General features: G+C 35.1%; 1 protein-coding gene across 4 annotated transcripts in view; it reads left to right on the forward strand.

Annotated features, from left to right (window-relative positions):
* The window catches only part of LOC105498531 (chondrolectin), a 456,577-nt gene that overhangs the window by 422,306 nt on the left and 6,659 nt on the right, over positions 1-27,612 (forward strand). For 3 of the 4 annotated variants that reach the window (XM_071095511.1, XM_071095512.1, XM_071095510.1), the window contains 3 exons: positions 22,059-22,368; positions 22,521-22,678; positions 26,064-26,150. In XM_071095511.1, coding sequence (XP_070951612.1) covers positions 22,103-22,368; positions 22,521-22,678; positions 26,064-26,150 — 511 coding nt within the window. In that variant the 5' untranslated portion in view covers positions 22,059-22,102. Of the gene's footprint in view, positions 1-10,779; positions 11,368-22,058; positions 22,369-22,520; positions 22,679-26,063; positions 26,151-27,612 lie in introns of those variants that run through there. The other variant, XM_011770687.2, reaches the window with a different exon arrangement.

A 27,612-nucleotide genomic window follows, 5' to 3' on the forward strand; every position in this document is an offset into this window, starting at 1 on the left:
GTACTAAATGAATAAGTTTTATCCATCTGGAAAAGGAAAGAAAGAAAGCGGCCTGATGTGGCTTATTTGAGAAAAGAAGAGACAATTTTAGGAGACTAATAACGTAAGAGCCAGGCATTGCAAAGGTGAAGAAAATTATAGAGGCGCCCAGTGTGGTAAGAAAACATAAGACAGTCACTCGGTGGTGCTGGCTGATTTATGAAAGCAGGATGCGGGCATGAAGTACAAAAGATAAAGAAGGTCAGAATTTGAAGGGCCACAAATGAGGGACAAAGAAGTCCAACATTTGTTCTGTAGTCCAGAGTGTAATTAAAAGCTTTAGAGCAGAAGAATATGTAAAAGCCTGAGCATGTTTTTTTAAAATAGGACCTTCTGATGGTCACATTAAGCATTTTTTTCTAATTTTGCACTAGATTTTCTGCAAGTATATTCCTATTAACATCGGAAGAAAATTTTAAAAATTAGAATACTGAATATATGATAAATCTATATTTTAGACAAAACAATATGTTGATTATGAAGATTGTCTGTACTGGGCTGGAGGAGACTAAACCTAAACCCCAGTTAACCCTTTGGATTGGCTACAGGCATATCTGCAATGAAGTAATTCCTGTTATTGTCTATAAAATTTAAGGGTTATTTTGTTATAAAAGAGTTAAGTAGTAGTAGTCACCAAGGATAATATGATCATATAATTTCTTATAAAATAGAAGAATCTGTCACACATGCAGCCAACTGAATGCATTCCACTTATAATAAATTACGTGTTCCAAACAGGTTTTCTACTAAAACTTATTGAAAATAGCATTTGGTTGCTATGACAACCTAGAACAGCAATTGGAAACCAGAACACTAAAGGTGAGACAGAAAAGACAGACAAATATTTAGCTAAATTGTATTCCTTTTTAATTCATATAAATCCAGGGAGGAATGGAAACTTTTATCATGTTCAAAAATGAATAGTTTTCTACCTTCACGTCATATAGATTTAGAATGTCCAGTGTATTTACATCTGTTGGTTATTAAGTAAGATGAATCAATTGTCCTCCATTTTTTTTTTTTTTTGGAATCTCAGAAGTCTTTTCATCTATGAGCTTTGCATTAGTACATTCTCATGCTGCTATAAAGAACTGCCCAGGACTGGGTAATTTATAAGCGAAAGAGGTTTATTGATTCACAGCTCCATATGGCTGGGAAGGCCTCAGGAAACTTACAATCATGGCAAAAGGAGAAACAAACATGTCCTTTTTCACAGGGCAGCCAAAAGAGAAGCATGAAAGCCGAGTGAAGTGGGAAGCACCTTATAAAACCATTAGAACTTGTGAGAACTTACTATCATGAACTATCATGAGACTAGCGTGGGGGAAAACCGCCTCCACGATTCAATTATCTCCCACAGGGTCCTTTCCACAACACGTGGGGATTATGGGAACTACAATTCCATATGAGACTTGGGTGGGGACACAGCCAAACTACATCTATCAAGCTTTGATTACTTTTTCTAGCTTTTGAGCATTTAGACCCTTAGCTCAGGATATTATAGCTATTTATTGATTGAAACTCTGACTTTCAGAGTGTGTTTTATGAATCCTAAGAGTTTCACAAAATATCTCTAAGGTTTCTTTGGAAGGAAGTCTGGTTATATGGCCACTGGACTCCAGTGTTTTCTGTGTCTTTTAGGTTTTGAGACCTCAGTACCACACTAGAAATTATAATGGTACAGCTCAGAAAGTGAGCAGGCAGTTTCATAATTCAAAAAATTTTGTGCAATTTGATTAAAAATTTGTAAAATATTTTAAATCCCAACAATTTTGACATGAATTTCAGATAACTACTTGAACAATAAATGACAGAGTTTCTACTTCTTCTTCATTAAGACATCCTCAATGAAAATGTACTTATATTAACATTCAAATAGATAAAATTGTATTTCGCATTGTAATTTGTAGTCTTTTTAAAAATCTTAAAAATCAAAAAATCAATTATTGACTTCCTAGTATGCAAGACACTGTTAGGCATTAAGGATACAGAATATTTTACAGTATAGTATTTTTCCTATATGAGACTGGTGTGTCCACATAAGGAGGCATAATTTATACAGCTAACTATTGGAGAAGAAATATGCTGTGAATTTTAAAAATCAGAGCAAGAAAATAATTATTTTTGTGGAAATTAAAAAATAAGCTTCATGTAGGATGTGAAAATCAACCACATGTTAAATATCAGGGTATGAACTGCACCATTCTGGGCAAATTAGTACTTTGTCAGGCAACACAAGATGTGTGGTTACCATATTATTGGAAGATGTTACCGGTGGGAGCATGTAGCAGTGTGGAAGTAGAAAAGCAAAATTTAGACTATCTATCTAGGAATATATATCTGAACTTTGCATTTATCTCCACTCTCTCAGAAAAAATTACGTATAGCTAAAGTAAGGGCTGCTCAGTGACTTCTGCAGAATAGGAAGGAAACATTAACCTAAGATTCTAGAATGCAAGGTACATGGATTACTCTTGAAAACCTCCCCTTTGCAAGCCTGACATCTTTGAGTGTTAGCAAAGGAAAGGAAGCTATTGGGGGCCTTTTCAGAATTGCCAAAGCCTTCTTTCATCTCCTTCACAGGAGTAAGGAAGCGTGGAAGAAAGGAGAATATTCTTCCTGTGTTGGTTGCAGTTCTTATTATACACCCCTCTTCTCTCCCACCCTTGTCACTCTAGAGAATGGAAAAGGAAAGGGGAAAAAAATCTCTAAAACCTGGATGCAGGTGAAGATTAAAAAACATTAATTCAGAGATTCAGTTTTGGATAAATATTTACCAAATACATAGCAAGTATTCTCCACCTACTGTTTGTTAATTAAAATTAACCCAAATTTCCCACCTACTGTTTACTTATTGAATAAACATAAAAATTTCCCACATACTGTTTATTTACAGTAGGTGGAGAATAAAACCACCTACTGGTGGAGAATAAACTAGCTCAGAGCTTACAACCTAGTAGAGACGGGCAAACATTAAATAAGTACGCCCACAGTTTTAACAGAATAAGTACAATACGTGCTCAATGAATGTTTGTTAAATTATAGATGCAGTCATAGAAAAAACTGGGGGAGGATAAGCAGAGGTGGACTTAGATTATTAGTCAGGTAAAGCCTTTCTGCAGATTGAGGCAAGGAGAGAAAGACAGTATCTTCACTTCCTTGATGATTGTTCCAAAGCTTCTCAGCACTCTGAACTATTAACTTGGGTTAGAGAAAACCAATACAGAGTCTGGAATAGACACCAGAGTTCTAGTGGTCCTTAACATGTTAGAATAAACCATGTAGACTGATGTGCATATTAGTCCATTTTCATGCTGCTGATAAAGACATACCCGAGACTGGGAAGAAAAAGAGGTTTCATTGGACTTACAGTTCCACAAGGCTGGGGAGGCCTCAGAATCATGGCAGGAGGTGAAAGGCACTTCTTACATGGTGGTGGCAAGAGATAATGAGAAAGATGCAAAACAGGAAACCCCTGATAAATCTGATAAAACCATGAGATCTCGTGAGACTCATTCACTACCATGAGGACAGTATGGGGAAACTGCTCCCATGATTCAAGTTCTCTCCCAGTGGGTCCCTCCCATAACGTGGGAATTATGGGAGTACAATTCAAGATAAGATTTCGGTGGGGACACAGAGCCAAACCATACCGGTGTGATTATGTGAAAGTTCAGGGAGGGATTGCTGTGGATGGGTGGTGGAATTGATTAGAGTATTAAGACTGTAGGTCTAGCTTTATCCTCCATTTTATTCCCAATAAGTAATATTTTTTCCAGAAGTCTTAACAGTAACAAGTAAATGAGTCTCAGCACAGATGGGCCTGAGTCCACTATGATTATCCTAGTCTTGTAAGAAGAAATATATATGTATATTTGTAATTGTCACATTATTCAACATCATAAGTATTTAAACAACAAAAACATTATTTCTGATTTTTTAGTGCCAGATTAAATGACTCTTACCTATTTGAGAAGACAGGAGGTACATGACTAAGGTATTCATGATGACTTCGTAGCTCTCTGATGTTCTTTAACACTCTTGAAGATTAAGGCTACCTTATGAATTTTTGTGTCCATTCTTTGGAGAGAAATATTATAGTATCAATTTCTTACTGTAACATGCTCAGTTAATTTTTTTTTCTGTTTTAAAGGATCAAGTAATAGAAATAGAGTTACTTTTGTTATGTTTTTCCCTTTCTGTTCAGGTTTATTTTATAGGAGTTTCTTTGGAATGTAGTATATTTATACCTTATTGCAGACAAATAATAACTTTTCCTTTTAGAAAGGTAATCTAGAGGATAAAGAAACTTTTATGGATGCTGATATCTATGACTTATCTGACAGAGTATTCCTTATTATTTCCAAAATTTCCATATTGCTGTCCTGCATTATACACATGCATTTGGCATGTGAGCTATTTATGCTTAGAAACAATGTATGAAAGAGTAGCGGAGTGACAGATGTACCTCCAGAAGGATATTTAAATTGATTTTTTTAATAAACCTTTGTTTTTTCCCTCAAATTCCCTCTAACTTTGTATGTCATCTCACATAATATAGTTTATTACTATTATGGCTGGCTTTGGCACCATTGTTTCCTAGTCATTTGATATATTTGGAGAAACATTTAATATTTATGAATGCCACAAAGGAATATTTTACATTTTTTAGGTCTTTAGCTATTCCTTTCCTTTGCACTCTTTCCCTTTTAGTAAAATGAAACACTTTTATAGAAAGTATCTTGCTTTGTCAAATATTCATTTACAGTTTCATGGTCTCTTAGTTGGATAATCTTTTACTCAACTTGGCCCTCAATTTTATTTTGCTTTATTTGGATTTTTCATTTTTGTGGCATCTGTGATATGTTGATTTATTACTCAAAGGACCATAGAAAATTTTCAGGACTCCCATTTTCTGGATAATTTGGAAATTAAATGAGGATATAGTCACTTATTATGAATCAAACCATTGTCATTTTTATAGGAAAAAATAGAAGAGAACGAGAGAGGGAAGGAGGAAGGGAAGAAAATAAAAAGAGATGGAAGATGTTAAGTTTTTTTACTTTGGTGAAATAAATTGTAAAGCTGAAAAGGACTGTATAAATTATCTAGCATAGTGATTTCCAACTTCTTTGAGTATGAAGCCCTATTTTTAACATATGTATGTTTTTCAGACCTCGCATAATAGCAATTGTTCTTTTGGTAAATATTTATCAGAATATATGGGAAAGGATTTATAAATTAAGTGACGTTTTACAATTAAATTTACATTTCATTGGAGCCATAATATCTATGTATATTTGGAAAATTAGTGCAAATATACAAATAACATGTGACATTCTGGCTGGGGGAACAATGATTAACATTTGGAAAGTTTATGAAATAACAGTATTTCTGCAATAGAATCTCATTCAGTCAGGAAACACAGAACTTCTTCAATTTATTCTTTTTGTATTTATAAAGTGAAAACCAAACAGATGAGGAAAAGTTGCCCACGGTCAGATTAATGAAAACTTTAGATTAATGTTTCTGCTAGCCAAATAATTTTACCATAATATAATATCACCCCCAATAAGGAATTAGTCAATTATGTATCTAATAACTCAGATCAAACCCTTGAGGCAAGGGTGACTTTAGCTTACACAGTTTTTGTTTGATTATCTCAATTTTGTTTGGTTGTATTAACGTATATTAAGACCAGATTTAGTAATTAAGCTGTGATTAGAATAAAAAGTATTGACTTATACTAGATTGCCAGCAACAGAAACAGATTTCATTGCTTTCAATTAATAAAGAAGCATTACAAAGAAATTTTAATTTACTGAGTTGATGGTTAAACATGCACATGTGTTTATATGATTCTTTAGATCTGATAGGATCTATTCCTAGTAATGGAGTTCTATAAATATTTTTAATTCATCACCTGAATGATCAGACCATGCAACAGAATAGTTATGAAATTTTAACTTCAAGTTATAGAAAATCATGTATAATTCTTTGTTATATTTCTGATATCTTTGTGAACAGTGAAATTCCCCTAGATAGCTCTGCAAAAACTGCCTTCTGGGATTATGGGGAAGGTGGAACTGGCTCCTGAATGAGGTAGATCATGTATTCTACCGCATAGACATGTTTTGAAAAGAACAAGTAAATCTCAGGGGAATCTGGCCAACTGCTTATCCTTACATTTAAGCCAGTTACACACCCACACAGATGCCAAGGTGTCATCTCTAAAATATTGGGAGGGAAAACCTTGGATTCACTGCTCTCTTACTGGAAGTGATAACCAAACATTACTCAGAAAAAAAAAAGAAAAACTTTCTGCTTATTGCCGAAGTGGTTTTGGAGTAATGATTTTACTTTTAAACTTTCAAATATTTATTTTTCTATGTCCTGGCAATACTATTGATAGTGTTTAGGAGAATCGTTGACTGTCATTAAATAAAGTGTGATAGAATAAATAATGTTGGTTGGTTAATGTTGGAATCTGAAAACATCTCAAATTTATTAATATAAAGTTGTAATAATTTTAAACATTGTAACAAATCTCCTCTGAAGATCATATTTGTCAGTTTTCTATCTGGAGCACAAATGAATGAAGCCTGCTGTGACTTAGGCTGAAGTCACTGTATTGAGTTGCCCAAGTGAAGAGCCACTGAGTGCAGATCAGTGGCTGGAATTTAGGCTATCTTTCCTTGAGATGTATTAATGGGCACATGAAGCAGATGCTCACTGGGAATTGCAGACATTTGAAACTGAGTGGGAAGAGTGAAGGAATTCGTGGTATATTGGGGATATTATATAGATTCCATAGTATACTCTTAAGAGTCCTGATATCACTTTTGAAAATGTTAGATTCCAAATATTGTTTCTCTATTAATGTTTCAGAACCTCTGGAGATTCAGTGATCGACTTATTCCTGAGATTCCTTTGTGGCCAGTTTTACTGAGATCATCTTTGTATTTGGGGGCTTGAAGAGAGTGATGCATTTCAGGTGTTGAATAGAGGCTGAGCTCCTTAGCCTAATCAGTTTGAAGTTCTCATTTGAACCTTTTTTTTTTTTTTTCCAAGTGGACAAAGACCGTTAACCTGTGGGGGACTTTTCTCCTGACTGCCAGTCATATGATCTTGTTTGGTATCAGCTGACCTGGGGCCCAGCTCCAGACATACACAATTCCTCACATAACCCTAAAGTCTCTTCTCTTGCTTGCCCTAGAAAGAACCCTTAATTTCGGGATCGATTTGCAAACAATTCTTAAACTTCTGATTTTGTTTGGTTAATTTGGAACTAAAATATGTCATCAGAAAACCATGTGTCTCCTATGACACCTTACGCATATCCACAAGAGGAAAAATTTAAAATCCCTCGTTAATAAAATTATTGAATATTTTGTTGCTTTCCCCCAACTCCCAATAACCTTGTAACATTTTTCCAAAATACAATTTTGTTGAAAAATTTCAATTTATAGCCCCTATTATACTGTATGGGAAAAAAAAAAAAAGAAACCAAGAGAGATTTCCACCAGGGCTCTCCAAAGAGCCTGTCTATGTCTAGTACCACTCACATTTTATGTTTACGACAACTCAAACTCTGATCTCCGAACTTAGTGATGACCCATCCAGATGTTTTGAAGTGACGGAGACACAAACAAAAAAAAGCTGTTATTGTCAACCAGTCCCTTTAAAAACATTAATCTAAAAAGAACCTGTAATAATTTATTTTCCTGATGTGTCAAACAACATCCAGAATAACTGCTGAACAGCCTTAGTTAATGAATGTGGCCAACTTAAACTGATACAATTCTAGCCTAAAGATAAGAAACTGTATGTTAGGGAGTCTGTGCAACCACATTGAGGATACAGTTATTATTATAGTTATATATTATATATAAGCTATATATAAATAATATTATCTGTAACTATATAATATAATTATATATTATATATAAGCTTATATTAATAAGCTATAACTATTATTATAGTTATATATAGTTATATATTATATGTAACTATAAAAAATATATATTATATATTTTTTCTGAGTAATGTTTGGTTATCACTTCCAGTAAGAGAAGTGATATATATATGTAATATATATAATATAATTATAGTATATATATTTATATATAAATATATATAATATTTGTATATATTATACACTATATTTATTTATATACTATATATATTTATATATAAATATAGTGTATAATATATACAATAAATATATACAATATATTTATATATATTTGTATATAATATATACCATATATACAATATATATAAATATAGTATATAATATATACTATATATATAAATATAGTATATAATATATACTATATTATAGTATATATACACTATAATATAGTATATATATAATATAGTATATTAAATATAAATATACTATATATATAAATATATATAAATATATATAATATATTATATAAATATAGTATATAATATATACAATATATACTATATATACAATATATACAGTATATATATTTATATATAAATATAGTATATAATATATACAATATATAACTATAATTATATATATTACATATATGTATCACTTCTCTTACTGGAAGTGATAACCAAACATTACTCAGAAAAAAAATAAAGAAAACCTTTCTGCTTATTGCTGAAGTGGTTATCTAGTAATGATTTTACTTTTAAACTTTCAAATATTTACTTTTCTATGTCCTGGCAATACTATTGATAGTATCAATACTATTGATAGTAAAAGGAAGTGATAGATGTATATATATATATATATACAGTTGTATATATTACAGTTATATAATATTATATAATATATTATTAGACTTCCTGAATTACTAATACCATGAAGATCCTTCCTGACAAAAAATGGCTTCATTCTTGCTAGCTTTTTAGGCATGAGAGACATTTGGGCCTACTGGTATGTAGGAATCTATATCTAGTGCTTATGTTGTAATGTACTGAGATTCTTTCCCAAAGAGGGACCTGTTTACAGTAGCTCTGGACTGCATGAGTAACTGAGAGCAGGGTGGCATGAAAGGGGAAAGGAGATCCCCTTCAGAATCCTAGCTCTACAGGTATTTGGAGAAGCCATGGGGATCACCACCATCAACCTTTTCTGCAGCTAGAGAATTCCTGCAAACATGCCTCCAGATGAATGTCTCATCTTCTATGCTAGCCATGACACTTGATTCGCCCTTCCATTACAGCATTTATACACAGAATTATTATTTTATTTCTTTCTCTGCACTGAACTGTGAGCCCCTGGAAGACAGCTCTCCTACCATGGCTATGCCCGGTGATACTCTTTGACATGGTTTCCAGGGCTGAGCTGTAGCTCTATTGCCTGGAGGCATATCAGTTTTCCATTTTTCGTTCAGAATCCCAGCAGTGCCTGTTTTTTGTGAATAATTAGCTAGTGTGAAAGCCACAGAATCCATAGCCTCTACAAGGTCAAAATGTATTAACTGCCCATGTTTCTGCAAAAAATTTGTGTTTTTAAAGCGAATGTAAGAAAAAGGAAGTGATAGGATAGACATTATTATAGTTATTTTAGGATTCCATTTCTTTCCTTCTTTTTTTTTTTTTTTTTTTTTGAGACAGGATTTTGCATGTCCCCAAAACTGGAATGCAGTGGCTGGATCATAGCTCACTGCAGCGTCAAACTCCTACCTCAGCCTCCCAAATAGCTGGGACTCCAGACCGAGCTACAATCCTACTGTCACGAGTAGAGTGCATTTAATAATCTTTAAGGTCTTTCCAAATGCTAAAATTTCTGATTCTGGAAGATTTGTCCTTATTGTATCAGTATTTAATTCCTTTTTCCAATAAAAGGGTCCAACAGATGTTTACAGTGTACCTGTGGCTTATGAAACCAAAGACAGCAGGAAGTTAGAGGAAAATGTACTTCCTATAAGACAAACAATGTTATTTAACAAATTCTCATGCATTTAAAGCAACATAATGAGAAAATACCAATTCTACGGAAGCTCATTATGAGAACATTTGCAGAGTTCATACTACGGACTTGATATGCATTAAATTCCTATGAACTTCTCTCCAGTTCTCCTGGAAACTAGCTATCACAGTCCTTGGCTAGGCTGTTTGAATAAAGAGCAGGTCAGGTTATGAAAAATGCAGGTTTTCCAATGAACTTTACTTCTAATGTATATCGTAGATCACCGATAGATGCTTGTAAGGAAATATATGAATTTCATTTACCTCCAGGAAATTCCCAAGAATTCAGAATGTCTACTTTTTGTTGACGATTTTCTCTGGAGTTGCAAACACTGAGAGTGAAATCAGTTTCGAAAACCATGCCTCAAATATTCCCTTCAATTTGCTGTTGTGGCAGTTTTCGTCAAACAACCTGCTTGGAGATAATCTATTTGCAGAACCTAGGTGGGGAAAAACCTGCCACATTATATAATTCACTGAGCAGGTTTTGGCTCTCACTTCACCAACCCATCTTAAATAGTGGCTGTGCCCTGCATCTAGCAATACATATGATGAAGCAATTTAGCACAGAAAGGGAAAGGCCACACAACTTGGCATCCCCGTACACATTTATCTTTGAGAAAACCAAATGGATCCAACTTCTTGCCAGAGTTTAATAGCAAAGCTGTCACATTTTACACAAATGAGTATCCAGTCCGCTAGCGAATGAAAAGAGGGGACAGGGAGGAGGGCACCAGAGGAGGCGGGGCTGCTGACTGGACTGTTTTCAAAGTGGCTCCCGTTTTTAGGGGAGGTGCTGGGATACTCCACATGGCTGGAGAGACGAAGTAGTTAAAAATTATTACTAGCGAGGGGGCCGGGTCCTCGAGACGTGGGTATATAAGACGGTGCCTGAGCGCAGAGCGGCTGCTGCAGCTGTGATCCAGGACCAGGGAGCACCGGCTCAGCCTCTCACTTGTCAGAGGCCGGGGAGAAAAGCAGAACATAACCGTGCGGTCCAAGCCGGGGCTTCTGCTTCGCCTCTGGGACATACACGGGACCCCCTAACTTCAGTCCCCCAAACGCGCACCGTCGAAGTCTTGAACTCCAGCCGGGCACATCCACACGCGGCATAGGCGCGGCAGGCGGCAGGTCCCGGCCAAAGGCGATGCGCGCAGGGGGTCGGGCAGCTGGGCTCCGGCGGCGGGAGTAGGGCCCAGGAGGCAGGGAGGCTGCGGAGCCAGAGTCGCGGGCTGCGCCCCGGCAGAGGCCGCCCTCGCTCCACGCAACACCTGCTGCTGCACCGCGCCGCGATGAGCCGCGTGGTCTCGCTGCTGCTGGGCGCCGCGCTGCTCTGCGGCCACGGAGCCTTCTGCCGCCGGGTGGTCAGCGGTGAGTCAGGGGGCGTTCCCCCGAAGAAGGAGCTGGGAGAGGGGATCACGGGGCGCGGCGGGCAGCCTGTCCTCGGGCAGAGGCTCTCCGGGGCGTTGGAAACCAGTGCGGCTTAAGGGTCCGGGAGGAGGCGGGGAGAAATTGGTTGTGCTGTTCTCCTCCCTCTCTTCTCTAACACACACGCAGGAAAGTTTAAATTTTTGTGAAGTGCTTGCTTAAGTAGCTGCGGAGCGAGCCTCTGCTTCATCACGAGCGGCACAGTCTTTTTTTTTTCAGGAGTGATTTCCACTTTCTTTATGAGAGTTGACCACAGGGCAGGGCTCAGCACCTGCAGAAGGGGTGGGGTAGGGCGGAGGCGGAGGGAACCCAGAGACAGAAGAGCCACCGCAGAAATGCCACCCTCTGTTGCTCTGTTGCTCTAGCTGGACTTTGGTCCCAGCACTATGTGCACTCGGATGCTTTCTGAGACCAGATCAATTCGCTGTGGGTCGCCTCCAGATGCCTGGGCATTCGGTCTTTGTTCTCAGCAGGACTACTGGCAAGGAACTGGAGTGTGATCATTGTGTGTAGATGCCTTTCCTTTGCACACTTCGTTCCAAGTTGGGGACTTCCCAGAAAATGAAGTCAGCTGGAGTTGGGCCGAGGTATACTTGGTAATGACTGCAGGTTCGGCACACAGTAGGTGCACAATTAGTTCTGTTGAGTGAGCGCATGAGAAACGGATCAAAGTTGGCAAGCTTCCCAGGTTTTCTTTGATTTTTCTTTTTTTTGACTCTCACTGTCCTGTCGTTGAACAATTTGTATTGCATCTACTCTCCCTTACTTTTTGAGAGGGTCTCTTCAAAAGGATACAGATTCTCAATGACCTAGGGTGAATGTGCTTAGGGCCTTACATAAAGGCTGATCATAGCTACACTTTATTGAAATCTCTTACTATGCTCATTGAAACACTGCAATAAGTATTTGTTGGATATATGTGTTTTGAGGGTGAAAAGTGTTTTTTTAAACATAAAAAGGACAAATAGTCCTTTTTACTTTTGTACACCTATACAACAGGTGTCACTAGATGTAGAAATAGATGACAGATGACAGCAACTAATTCAGTTGTGAAGACAGACCTTTAGACATTGGCATATTAAGCTTAATTGTCACTGATCTTCCCCTTAGCAATTTGTGATGTTCTACAGCTTCAGAATATAATTCTTACACCTGTGGTTAACAATCACTCTACACTTTTTTTCAGAATTTTCAGAATCTGTAACATTAGATCCTTTTCCTCCCTAAGTTAGCTGCAAAGAAAAAGTTCATTATACAGACTCATCTGATTTTGTGAATTACTTATCTGTCTTTGTACTTATCAGAATTATTCATGCAACTGAATAAACAGCAGAGACCATGCTTTGAACATAAGGTGTTTTTTACTCATTTACCTAAATAATATCCTTTAGATATGCTCTTATTCCTAGGCCTCAACATTTTAAAGGGAGGAAAAATAATATCTAAAGTAAAATCAGAGCTTAAAAAATTGTTGAAGAGGTATATTTTGTGTTCTAGGTATATTTTGAGTACATAATTTTTTCCAAACCTTCTGTTAGGTTTTCTTGTTAAGCATTTCTAGGCATCTTGTAGGTGACATCTGGAAAATTTCTAATTAACTGAACATGATCTATTTGATTTAGCATAAATGATGATGTTTATTTGATATTAAAATAATTAGTTATGTTTTTCTTATGAATAATTCAATTGTCTTTGGTCATAAAATTCACATTGAAATTTAACCATCTATAAATTGATTTGTGACTTTTATTCTTTGAAGACTAATTTTTTAAAAGGATGCATTTTGACCACAATGGCCAGAGAACAGAGCAGCCTAAAGCCTGACATTTTTGTAGCAATAGTTTCTAACGGATCTATTGTCTACCTGGTCAATGTAAGTTTGGAATTGGTGCATCAATTTTTTTCATGTCACTTGGGACCATTCACCAAATCTTTATAGAAGAGTAAGAGCCTCTTTGGGGGCTGTTATTAGGAACATACTTACAACGTATGGAATATGTTTCTATTTGTTAAATTTCAGTACAACAATTTATAATTTCTATGTAGGATACTCAAATAATCACTGACCCCAGAAAAATAGACACTCACAAAATAATTCTCCACAGAAATAATAATAGTATTAAAAGAATATTTTAATACTTTAAAATATTCAATAAGATACTTTCCAGTACTTTTAAATACATCACCTTTTCTAAAGTTTAGAGCATTTCTTAAAAATAAAGTGGATATATTTTAGCAAGAAATGACATTTCAAACAACTTTGTCATCGTTATCTGACCCTTGAGTTAGCGGCATGTAGTCGTAATAAGAAAGTATTTTTTCTAGGTCAGTGGTCATACTTATTTTGATGTGTGAATATGCAAAACAATATGTGACATGGTGATAGTAATCAAAGCCTATTTATTGAATTTATGATGCTAATACGGAAACTACTTTTAGGAGCTTAGACCCATACTGATTTCTTACTACTCACAGATGTGTAGAGAATATCTATAGGAGCTGCAATCATTTAATTTTGTGAAGTGACTGGTGAGTAATGATGTCTTCTTTAGGACAAAGGTAAAAGGATTTTACTTGTAGGCGTAAGGACAAATATGAAGGATTCAAAATTCAGGTCTCTAAGTTGGGAGGATATGTTTGAAGAGCAAGTGATACTTTTAAATATTTGAAGTGTTTTGAAGTAATCTGTTTCTCTTTTTTTTTTCCTTTTTCTTTGTAGTGTGCATAGCAGCGCTCTCCAACCTATTTTTGCTCCAAAATGACGTTAGGAGTATTTTCATGGTGCTTCCAGATTTCTCCAGGACACTTTAATATAGATTAGTTTAACCTTATTCAAACTGGCACACATTTTATTTAGGAGACTGGGTGATTTAGAGACCTCCCTTCTTATCGTGTAGAGTCCACAGAATATTGCAAATTCATGGGTGGTGAACAGTAGCACATACATTACTGTAATATAATATAATAGCAAGGGAGATACAAGAGAACAGCGGAGCCTATCTCAGCCTATGGAACTATTCTGTGACATCATCAAAAGCATAACATGATGACAGTGCAGTTTTCAGAGACGCAATTACTTTAAGTATCTCTTGGGCATGAAAGGAACAAATTAATCTTATTACCAGTCATTTAATAAACTAACCATTTATCATAGCCATTATTCTTTGACTGCTGTTTGTCATCATTTTATGGTTTTGTTTTTATAACTTTTTCCTGAAGATGGCAATATCTGTTACATTACCTTTAGAAAAGATAATGTATTATTATATATACATATATATATAATATGTATTATATATATGTATATATAAAGGGGTCCAAGGCTAAACTTCAGAAGATGCACTCACAAACAATTTTTACTATTTACAACAACTTTCTGTGTCAGGCATTCATATACAAGTAGATGGATGTGTCCAACTGTGGGATGAAAGTGTTTCTTTCACTGTTTTAACATACTCCTAATGATATAACACAGGATGACAACTTGGCTAAACTTACACTCTTTGTAATGCGGAAAGCATTCAATTTGGACCTAGTTTGTTTCATTTGGAAAATAAAAAGACTAGATAAAAATTTATTAAAGGCATATGTGGTTTGAAAATCTGAGACAGAGGCAACGTTAAGTCTTATTTAAATATTTGTAACAGAAAATCTAATTCTGTTTAGCAGCAAGCTCTCAATACACAAGCCTTGCATATATTAGCCGCCCAGTCATCAATAACAGATTAATGATAATGATTCTGACATAGATAACATGCACAGTGTTTGTATTCATCAATCCCTTTTGTTCATGAAATTTTCCCCCTTTATATTAGGTGTGAGACATATGGAGACAGCATAGAAATCTGGTAAAACATGGACTGTAGAGCCAGATGACGTGGTTTCAAACCCCAGCTTCAGTACTTGTGAGCTGTGTGAACTTGGGCAAATTATTCAACTATTGTCTGCCCTCTTTGCCTCATTTTGAAAACAGATAAGAGTACCTATGTCATAGGCTTGCTAGGAATATTAAAAAGGTTCAAACACACTATGCAGATTGTGCACTGTGCAGAGGTATATGCCAAAAAGATAGAAGAAGGAGCTCAGCTTGGCAAGCCCAGCGCTTGGAACTCAAGCCACCTAGAGGCAAAATCAACTTTTTCTAGTTGGACAGTCTATAAGGGGGACCTTTCTGCCATCTCTCACCAGGAGAGGTCGTCTTCTCCTAATTTATCCCAAAGCATGGATTGTGGTAGGAATGAGGTGCTGCATTCTAAATTATTGCTAAATTTCAGGCCTTTATGATTAGAATCATTATTTCTATAAAACTTATAACTGGTCTCATTATTTAATTAAGAAGACTGAGGACAGGGGCGATTAAATAATCTCAAGTACCCAAAGTTCAAGTATAGAGTTTGATTTCAAAGCAAATTCCTTTTGATTGGCTACATGAACTCTTAAGTCACACTGATACTTGGTTTACTACTTAATATTCTAATCTCCATAGTAAGTATTATGATTTTTTTAAAAGATAGTCTCATCCTCTTCTCAGAAAGCTTATGGCATTTTCCAACTGGAGAAGCAGGGCTTGCTGCTGCTGCCATCATCCTGAAAATGAGCACAGCCTACATTTATAAATTTAAAATTATAAATGAAGTTATAAATAAATGTGTTTATTAATGTAAGAAAATGGATTCCAGCTATAGCACACTATGCAATTAAGTACCTTATAAAATCTCATTCATAAAAATAAAAGTTTATTATAATAAAACTCTTTGTAAGAAAGATTTTTAAGACGTTGGTGTAACATTGAATGCTGAAAACAGAACACTTAAAATGAACACCAGGCCTTTCCTTTTTAGTTCAAAAGTGTTGGCACTGGTATCACAGGCCTTGCTACACTGTGTATGGCATTGGTATCACAGGCTTTGCTACACTGTTTATGATAGTATCAGCAAACTTATCAGTGTGATTGTGAGGGGGATAAGAAGAAATTATGAAAAAGAAAAAATACCTTGTATGATTCCAATAAAACATTCTAACTTAAGTCAACCTGATTTGGGGAATATTTACCATGTGGATGCTTTATTTTACTTTTTTTTGCAACTAATGGTGATCATAATTGAACAGTAGGAATTGGTAATATGTCTTTTATATTTTTATTGAAAAAGTGATATAAATTCCATACTCATCTAATATTGACAATATATAATTATAGTATGAGACATAAGAAAATATGTATTATTTTCATAACTAACTGAGCACTCAACTATCAGAAAGTAAACAAATACAAGCAAAAAGAAAATCAAATTACAGATCCTTTCTACTCAGAAAGCAAAAGCAAACTACCATGACTTCATGAGTTTGGCCTCACTTTTATATCATTGCCAAAAGCATTTAAACCTCTGCCAATAGTTAGCTCTATAGAAATTTTAATGGCTAAGAAAAAAGACAAAAATCATCTACTTATTCATGGAAATACTGATGAAATCTTTGTTGTGACAGTGATACGAATGTTAATAATAATAGCTTTCTCTAAATAAAAGGGCCTGTTTGCTTATGTAGCTGTGTGTGAAACTAATAAGGATGAATATTTCTTTAATATAAAATAAATATTTATTTTATTTATTTTAATGTATAAAATAAATATTTGTTTTATTTATTTTAATGTATAAAATAAATATTTGTTTTATTTATTTTAATGTATAAAATAAATATTTATTTTATTTTAATGTATAAAATAAATATTTGTTTTATTTATTTTAATGTATAAAATAAATATTTGTCTTATTTATTTTAATGTATAAAATAAATATTTGTCTTATTTATTTTAATGTATAAAATAAATATATTTTTTATTTTAATGTATAAAATAAATATTTATATATTTTATATAAAGAAGTCTTTTCTATAAAAGAAATATTCTATACAATATTTCTCTAAAAATTCAGTGCAATCTGTACTACAAACCTCCATGACACACATTTACCTATGTAATAAATCTGTGCATCCTACATATGTACCCATGAACTTATATGTTAAAAAATCCAGTGCAGAAAAACTTGCATATTTAAATACTTTTCAGATTTAAAAATTAATTAGCTCCTAGTGCACATCTAGCAAACAAATTATCTTGAATGTTATTTTCTCAATATGTTTGTAGAGAAATTATCTTGAATGTTATTTTCTCAATATGTTTGTAGAGAAATTACCTTGAATTTTATTTTCTCAATATGTTTGTAGAATCCTGGGCAGATCTTTTCTCTCTCTTGTAGATAAGCCCACAATTAAAGGATGTCTTCAACTGCAGATGCTAGTTGACATTTAGTAATTTATAGTTAGACGGCATAAATGTAACCTTAGTGTAATAGAACCCATTGTATGGTTCTCTGAATACTTATCTATCCCGTAAAATGTTGATGGAAGATTTTATCTGAACATAACATTTGAAAATAAGAGACAGAGAAATTCTCCATATCATCTCACAGAATGAGACGAGAGGTCATTGTAATTGTTCTCTAGGAAGGTTGGCTTTTACAGAGGTGGGAAAGTTGCTTCCAGAAGATCTGCATTAATAAAACTTTTCTGGGAATTAGGGCAACATTTGTTTCCCAGCTGTTGGAGTTTCACTGCATCAGTAGCCAAATGTGATCAGCTGAAATAGCGGTGAGATGTTCAATAGCTGCTGCTTCTGCTGATTTTGCTGCAACTTGGACCAAATTTGCACGCTAAGGTGGAAATCAGTAATAAAATAGAATTGAGTATAAAGAAATTCAGTGTCAGCTTTAAATAATTGTATATAAACCCATAAAAATTGTGCAATATATTTATAATTTCCTGAAAACTGCCTTGCTAGATCTGAACTGGTAGTGACTTTTCAGTTCAAACTCTGTAGACACAGCTGATGATCAAACTTTAGAGTTAATATATCCATTCCGGTTGATGATGGGATGCTCTCTTGATGCCCTTAGAGTCTCCCTGCCATGCAGCCATCACAGTCTCCACTCTCTCAAGCAGGACCTGAGGACTGTTCTATTATCCACAACCAGAGACACGGCCTGGCACAGAGAGTGTCAAGCTGGCCATTGTCCAGGGCCTGCGCAGCATTGATTGTTAATTATTTTCAATATAATCTCTGTCCCTAGATTTTTTCTTTTATTATTATTATATCTGTATAAACTAACATAATGGTATTAGAAATTTCCACACGAAACCTAAAGCTCTCATGCATTTAATTAGAAGTGCTATCTTAATTTTGTGAGTTAATTTACATCACCATTTTTGTATGCTCATCATGAGAAAATCTGTGTTGCATTTATCTTTTAATGTCAGAGATAATGAACAGTGATTTTTAGCATATGCGTCACACCCAGGAATTCCCTAAATGTGTGAGGCTTTGTTACATATAACAAACTTTTTGCTCACTGAAAGGTCTGGCTAGTCTGTTTTTTTGTTTTTTTTAATATGACATTTTTTGATATCTTGCAAAACAATCTTGGTAGGGAAATTTAATATTTCAAAAGTGCTGGGATAAAATCCAAGGCAGAAAGTTCTTGGAGTGAAAAATTGAACAAGTTGAAAACTCAAGGGAATGTAATTAAGATATATTTGGACACTTAGAACTAGGTAAAGGATGTAGTAGATGAAAATGGAAACAGCATGCTTCTAAATACAAGCAGGGAAACACAGGCGTAATGGCATCGTTAGGCTCTGATCCAGAACAACCATTTGAAATGATGAAATCATCACAAAACTTTATAATGTATTAGGAGAAATTTTAAAATAATACATTAATTTTCAGAGTCAGCCATTAGGACTCTCTTAATCATCTCTCAAAGAATATTTATTTTCAGGCTGGTTTGTCCTGAAGTCTCTCTAACTTATTTCCCATGGTCATTCACACTAATATGTTCTTTTGCATTAACAGTTTGGGCAGCCTGTTAATTTGTTCATATTTTTCAGTGTGTCGCTCCTGGGTCCAGATCCAGGTAATGAAACAGAGGGAACAACTCTTGGCTTGCTTGCATTGCCAGAACTACTAGTTTATGGTTGGCTGTTCTCTGTTTGTGTCAAGATATTGAATGCCTATCACTCAAACACTGTTGAGATGTTAATGACCTTCCACTGATTTCTGTGCCTTTCTGTCTGAGTGTCATCATAGGTCCTTAATTGCTGACTCCAGAAGGGAATGGATATGATACACTGGCTCAGCGTGATGTACTGTAATTAAAGTACAAAGTTTGAATGCTTTTTTTTTTTTTTGCCAGTATTTAAATACAAGAATCTCCCCCAACCCCACAAATCCCTGACTACTGAAAACTTTTATTTATAGGCTACACAATTAAATACATAGTAGAAAAGGCCATAAATACCAACAAGAATAATGTTAATGGAGATGAATTGTAAGAAAGTAGTGAAACTATTTCCTAATTTCTTAGCATAAAGTAATTTGTCTTAATTTTACATAAAGTAATCGATAGTCTGTTTTCCAAGTCCAAATCTAAGCTAAAAGAGGGCAAGACTAAGAAAGTAGAAGCGGCTATGGAAAGCAGTTTGGGCACAGGAAATAGTAACAGAGAGGGATCGTTGGTGGTTTTAAAAGTTGACAGCAGAGAGCAGAGGTGAACAAAAGTAGAAGCAGTGAAAATCAAAACAAGACAGAATGACCATTCTGGATCTTGTTTATAATCCTGCCGTACATTCTTAATGGTAAACAAGGGTGAGTGTAGACAATAGAACAATAGAAAATCCATTGCTTGTAGAACTAGCTAAATCCTATACACCATAATATCCTTGACGTCAATCTATTATCTATCTATCTATCTATCTATCTATCTATCTATCTATCTATCTATGTATCTATCTATCTATCTATCTGTCTATCTCTGGCATATATATGTAATATAAATATCTGTGATTTATTATGACATGATATCATGCATATTTGCAGCTATTTCACTTGATAATTAGGAAAATTAACACTGCTTAACATGCAGAGGTATGTAAAATTTAATTTTGAGATTTTTTTTCCAAACTCTTTTTGCCTATGTGTTCAAGACTTCACAAATGTTATTAGAGCAGAATCTCATTATGAGGTCTCAAAACTTCTTTTACGCTTGTTTGGGATTCTGGCTAATATCTTGAAATAAATTGATTTTCAGGATACTACAAATAATGACTTTATTGGGTATAGTATAGACTATACATAATCAATAGATGTCAGGAAAGGTGGTTAGGTGGTTGAATGGAATTCTGTAACAGAAAAATCTTTAAAATACAGGTTTAAGATAAAAAATAGATTTTAAACTTCCCTTCCAAATTCAGAGTATTCTGTGTATTTATTTATAGATTTTGGATATTTGGTTGGTCCTAATCTTTATTCCTGAAGAAATATGCAATAAAACCACCAGTAGTAAGATTAACTACAGAGAAAGGTGAATTTAAATGAATTTTTTTTAAGTTTAATAAAATTCTGAGTTAGGGAAGATTCGAAAAATGTAATACTATTACTTTCAAACTCATAAAGGAACGAATGGAGCATTTTTAAGTTTAAATTAGAGGAAGACATTGTTATTTCATATGTGTTTAATATATAAGGAGAGCCTCTAAAGCTGAGAGAAATAATTTGTTCTCAAGTCTGCTAAATGTTTATTACCTTAATTGTTTTGAGCTAATCATTTAACTGTCTTTGAAAGACCAGTTTGGCCAAATTTCAGCCTACTCAGGTCTCCATCCAAATTGTGAGAAATCAACAGCTAGCCATTGGTAAGATTTTACTAGCTCCTTTATTTCATGATATATTTGTTCCACTGTTCTCTAAGCCATCATTTTTTTCACATTTAAATTAAATTCATTTTTTAAAAGTACTTAATTCTCTAAGTTCATAGTTGGGAGATTTTAATTTGCAATTTATCACTTATCAGAGATGTCTCTGTAAAATGAGAGAAGACATTGGCCTCGGAATTGGAGTTTACACACATTATCTCCCCAAAGACCCCAGAAAAATACTAAAAAGATTGGTAATGAGATTTTTTCAGAGATAGTGAGGAATTTAGAACTCTATCCTGTCACTTCCAATATAATATTATATTAATTAATCATTTATTACTACCAATTACCTTCATTCTGTCCTCTTTTAACTTCCAATTTTAATAGATTTGCTTTCCGGTATACAAAATGAAAGCAAATATTTATACCTTAAATCTGCCACTTTGTATCTTCTTCAGAACACCTTATATAAAATTGTTTCATTATACATTACTTGTTTTTGATAATTAATTTGCGTTATGAGTTGTTATTCTTCTTTCATTAAGTTTTAGCTCACTTTACTATACACTCCTGAAATTCCTTTAGCTATTTTCATTTGCTATGTTAATTGGTTTATAAAATCTAAGCCAGAAGAGTTATAACTTCCCTTAACAAACATTGCTTGAAGTACTGAGTTTAAAAGTTTATGTTCCAAGTTTACAAGGGAATCAATTTGCTTTTACAAATTGCAAGCAATAGGCTAGAAAATAAACTTTACAAAGTAATTCAGTGGGAGAAGCATTTCTGGTAATGTATTTTCTGCTTTGATTGGTTCCTAAATTTTGATTCTTAGTGTTGTTACAAATAGAGTTCAGATTATCAATATATGGGCATCTTTTTTTTTTCAGGCCAAAAGGTGTGTTTTGCTGACTTCAAGCATCCCTGCTACAAAATGGCCTACTTCCATGAACTGTCCAGCCGAGTGAGCTTTCAGGAGGCGCGCCTGGCTTGTGAGAGTGAGGGAGGAGTCCTCCTCAGCCTTGAGAATGAAGCAGAACAGAAGTTAATAGAGAGCATGTTGCAAAACCTGACAAAACCCGGAACGGGGATTTCTGATGGTGATTTCTGGATAGGGCTTTGGAGGAATGGAGATGGGCAAACATCTGGTGCCTGCCCGGATCTCTATCAGTGGTCTGATGGAAGCAGTTCCCAGTACCGGTGAGTATGGATCTTGAGCAGTTGACAGGCATTCGGGGGAACTCCACGAGGTAGAGGAAGGACTCTGTTACCTGTAGAGGATCTCAGAGTAGGACAGGCAGAATCATTTAGTAGTCATGTATCTGAGCGTTCCTGTTACTCTCTGTTTGCAGAAACTGGTACACGGATGAACCTTCCTGCGGAAGTGAAAAGTGTGTTGTGATGTATCACCAACCAACTGCCAATCCTGGCCTTGGAGGTCCCTACCTTTACCAGTGGAATGATGACAGGTGCAACATGAAGCACAATTATATTTGCAAGTACGAACCAGGTAAGCAGTAGCAAAAGAAGGTATAGAAGATTTTGCGCATGTTTCATTGTAGTAAGTTTTGTCTTTAATTTTCACTACCTGTGGCTCTTTTTGTTTTTCTGCTGTGAAATAGAAAATTACCTTGCAGCTTCTCACATCACTTGTGTAATGAAGTATATCATATGCTGTAGAGCAAACTGCCCAATGAGCTCAAAGAAGAGAGTGAATAAAAACATCTGAAGAGATGTCTTTAAGAAAAAATAATCATTTCTAACAATAAAACCAATTGTTTTGTAAATAGATTTTGTAAACAATAAATATCTGTTTTAAAACATTTTAAACGTTACTATAATATGTGGGAAGTAGATGTAAGTCACCAAAGCACCTGTAGACTTACACACATGAGCAGCACTTCTTTATCTGATTTTAAGAGAACAAAGTACTTTCTCCTGGAACATTTGCTTATCATTTTATGGTATAATACTTGACATGTGGTACTCAGTAAAAATAAGACTATCGTAGCTCATTGTCCCGTAGTGGAAAAAAGCAGGAAGATATGATTCGTTCTCCCTGTGATTCCTATTCTTGAAACATGCCTCCTCAGTGAGCTTTCTTTTGAAATCTCCCACTACTTGTCATATGCAGCAAATGGGAATCTTACATTGACTTGAGCTATACTGGCATGCGTTCTGGATTTTTAAAATAGTCAATTTGAATTACTTTGAATAGAATAGATAATCTGAATTCATATTTGACTGAAAGAGAGACTAATATAAACTCCGTGGACTCATTTTTTAAAATCATCTGAGAAAGTCAAGTTAGATCCTTAGGCTTTGAGATTTCTTTGCTGTTTTTCTCCTCCGCAGTGTTTGGAAGTCTCATTTTAACTCTTCTGAAGAGGTGTCTACTTGAACTCATAATACATGTTCACAGAAGGCAATTATAGTTGAATACTGCTGCTTCCATTATTCTCTTGAAATCACATGATTCTTCTTCTCTTAATACCATAAAGCACAAAGGATTATTTGGATTAGGCTTACCCTTGTCTTACATTTATCCTGCTCTTGAGTGTATTAGCCAACTTTTTATATCCCTGGTGAGTTTATTCTTTAACCATCTTGGTTGCTAAACCCATCATTACCCTCCAGGAAGCCTTTGCAAAGCTGAGTCTGTTATGTGCTTATATCCTTTATTTTTCTCTTGGAGAAATATAAAGTTGAAATTCTCTAATATTTTAAATTTGTGACATTCCATGTACTTAAGACTATTGAATAATACAAGTACAATATTTGCATTATTCTTAATATTACATTGTCGCCTTCTCCTTTCTTTTGAGTTCAGAGGTCAATTATTTGACCCTTCATTGTATTTATTTTATTTTTGCATTCAAATTGATGCCATTATTTAGCACACTATAAATCTTACAATCTTCTTTACTTGTTTTTGTATTAGGTAATCTAGGTTTACATTACTCATGCAAGAGCATTTATGATATAAAATTATTCTTTCTTTATCTTCTCCATTCTACCCAAATCTTCAAATAATCTATATTTATTAAAATATTCTTTTATGTAGTTTTTGTTTTGAAGCACATTCACAGGTTTACTGTTGGCCTTATTAATGTGTTCAGGATTTTTATTTTTTATGTCATGATTTAATCTTTTATATCTTTTTATTTCTATTCAGTTAACCCTCGTTGAGCTTAGTGTCTGCTTTGTAAAGGATGTTGGTTTGATTAAATTCCTTGGTTATATAATTACCAAGTTTTATGTATTTACCAATTTTTAGTGATATTTTGCATAATATTTATATTATTTGTTTAAAAATACCAGTTGACTAGGCATAGGATGACTAAGTTCTCTAGAAGAGTATGTAGAGTCTAGGACTGAATCTGAAACCCAGAGGAGGCTATTAAAATGTCAGGGTAAAATTTGCGTACAAGAGTAACAAATATTACTACAAAATGGTGTATGATTAAACTTCCAACAAAGGGGGACTCTATGACATTATAAGGCAATGTAAGAATGGTAAACATTAAATTAAAATTCTTCTCTATCTTAAAGACTACGTAAGATGTTACGTGTGTTCTTATTTCAATTGACAAAAGTAGAGAGTCACACTTTGGGAACAAATGGAAACAAATTTATGTTTTTTAAAATAATTCAATTTACTTTCATTGAATTATTTATTTAACAAATAGTTCCTTAAGGAAAAGAAAAACAGAAAATAGAGCAATACCAAATCATGACAAGAAACTTCAGCAATTTTAAAGTGTGTGACAAGAGGAGAAAATATCAGGAATAATAGTTAACGGATTCTGGGCTTAATACTTAAGTGATGGGATGATCTGTGCAGCAAAGCACCATGGCACATGGTTTTTCTATTTTTTTTTTTTGTTTTGTTTTTGAGACGGAGTCTCGCTCTGTCGCCCAGGCTGGTGGCGCAATCTCGGCTCACTGCAAGCTCCGCCTCCCGAGTTCACGCCATTCTCCTACCTCGGCCTCCCAAGTAGCTGGGACCACAGGGGCCGCCACCACGCCCGGCTAATTTTTTTGTATTTTTAGTAGAGACGGGGTTTCACCGTGTTAGCCAGGATGGTCTCGATCTCCTGACCTTGTGATCCACCCGCCTAGGCCTCCCAAAGTGCTGGGATTACAAGTGTGAGCCACCGCGCCCAGCCCATGGCACATGTTTACCCATGTAACAAACCTGCACATTCTGCTCATGTACCCCTGAACTTAAAAGTTAGAAAAACAATAAAAAATCAAGTGTGTGGCAATTAAAGAGATATCTATAAAACTAGGGAAAGGAACAACTTGCAAGCTTTAATTTAGTGTTATTATTATTATTTTTAAAAGTGGACACTATTGAAAAGCAAATCTAAGGACGGTGTTGTATGTGCAGAACAGAAATGTGGCTTATAACACTGTTGCTCGAATCATCAATTCCAAATTCAATCCACATACGATCATCTGCTGATTATTATTGCAAGGGGAAACCTAAATAATACACTGATATTAGTAAAGAAATTATCTTGCTTGTCTCTGAATTGCATTTAATGTATCACACTCTTATGTTTGCCAATTCTTGGTTAGCCTTGCTTAACTTTGTGCCTGGTCCACCATTATTGCCTGCAACAGACCCACAGTTGATTGCTAATTACAGTTTGGAGTTTTAAGGGAGAATGTATCAACTCCATCTTTTATTCAAAGATAATTAAATGCTGACTTTAGAGTTAGATCACTTCACGTAAATTTAAATTCAGATTATATTTTATTAGCTGTAAGCTGTTCAGAAATCAAAATTGTGGCGTTTTTATTATTTTCTAATATAATTTCATATTTATATGTGTTTTCAATTCTCTTGTTTAATCATTATATATGCTGGTGTTTCTTATTATTTACAGAGATTAATCCAACAGCTCCCGCAGAAAAGCCTTATCTTACAAATCAACCAGGAGACACCCATCAAAATGTGGTTGTTACTGAAGCAGGTAATTACTTCATGTGTCCTTAACTTCGTCAAGAAATGAACTACTTTCAAACGCTGCTTCATGTTGACCCAGTGAAACTTGTCTTGCCTGGAGAAGTGGTTCACTAAGTATGGTCCTATGGAAATTTACTTTTGAACTAGGTTAGAAAAAATTATGCTAAGCTAGTATTTGAATAGAAAAACCTGTTTTGTTTTCTTCAGAGTGGTACTAAACTAAGTGATCCACATTAAAATTTGGGTCTGGCCAGACACAGGGGCTCACACCTGTAATCCCAGCAATTTGGGGGACTGAGGCAGGTGGATCACTTGAACCCAGGAGTTCGAGACCATCCTGAGCAACCTGGCGAGACCCCGTCTCTGCAAAAAATACAAAAAATTAGACTGGCGTGGTGGTACACACCTGTAGTCCTAGTTACTTGGAGGCTAAGGTGGGAGAATCACCTGAGCTTGGGAAGTCGAGGCTGCAGTGAGCAGTGATCATGCCACTATAGTCCAGTTTGGCCAACAAAGTGAGACCCTGTCTCAAAAAAGCAAACAACAACAACAAACAAACAAACAAAAACACCACCACCAACAACAAAAAAACTTTGGATCCTACAATAAATTTCTCTAACAACATGTAGGTGTCATGATGCAAACTGGCACATTCAGTGGAGAGCAAACAGGGGTGTGCTGGTAAATGTTTAGGGATTGGCTGAATCCTTAAATTGCTTGAAGTCAAACAAGAATGGGTGGAAACAGCAAATTATCACTCAGATGCCCCATTGCTCATGAGTTTGTCTTCTGCTAGTAAATGAAGTGATGCACAGTTAAGTGGAAAGCTTTATCTGCATCTGGTCCACTTTGACCAGAATTATTCAGATCAGTCATGATGATGACTTTTAATTTACAAGTTAAATGCATAGTTCTTCAATTTGCTTTTTCTGCATAGACATGATATTAAGGCTTAGTGCTTTTCACTTTTCAGGTGCTTGGTTTTAAAACCATTCAGAACATCTAAACCTAATTAAAAAGATCCGTAGGCTGGGCGCAGTGGCTCACACTTGTAATCCCAGCACTTTGGGTGGCCGAGGTGGGTGGGTCACCTGAGGTCAGGAGTTCGAGACCAGCTTGGCCAACATGGGGAAACCCTGTCTCCAGTAAAAAATACAAAAATTAGCTGGGCATGGTGGCAGGTGCCTGTAATACCAGCTATTTGGGAGGCCGAGGCAGGAGAATCACTTGAAACCAGGAGGTGGAGGTTACAGTGAGCCGAGATTGTGCCATTGCACTCTGGCCTGGGAGACAGAGCAAGACTCTGTCCCCCCACCCAGAAAAACAAAAATCACATTAGAAATATTATTTTCTCTTATGAAATTGAACAAATGTTTATTAAAGTAGTTTTAAGTTGTATGGAATTACAGTGTCACAGTTTTTTAATTTTACTAAGAATACCTAGCATTATCCAATGTGATGGAACAGGA

Source organism: Macaca nemestrina, chromosome 4 (assembly GCF_043159975.1).
Source record: "Macaca nemestrina isolate mMacNem1 chromosome 4, mMacNem.hap1, whole genome shotgun sequence".
Classification (NCBI taxonomy): domain Eukaryota; kingdom Metazoa; phylum Chordata; class Mammalia; order Primates; family Cercopithecidae; genus Macaca; species Macaca nemestrina.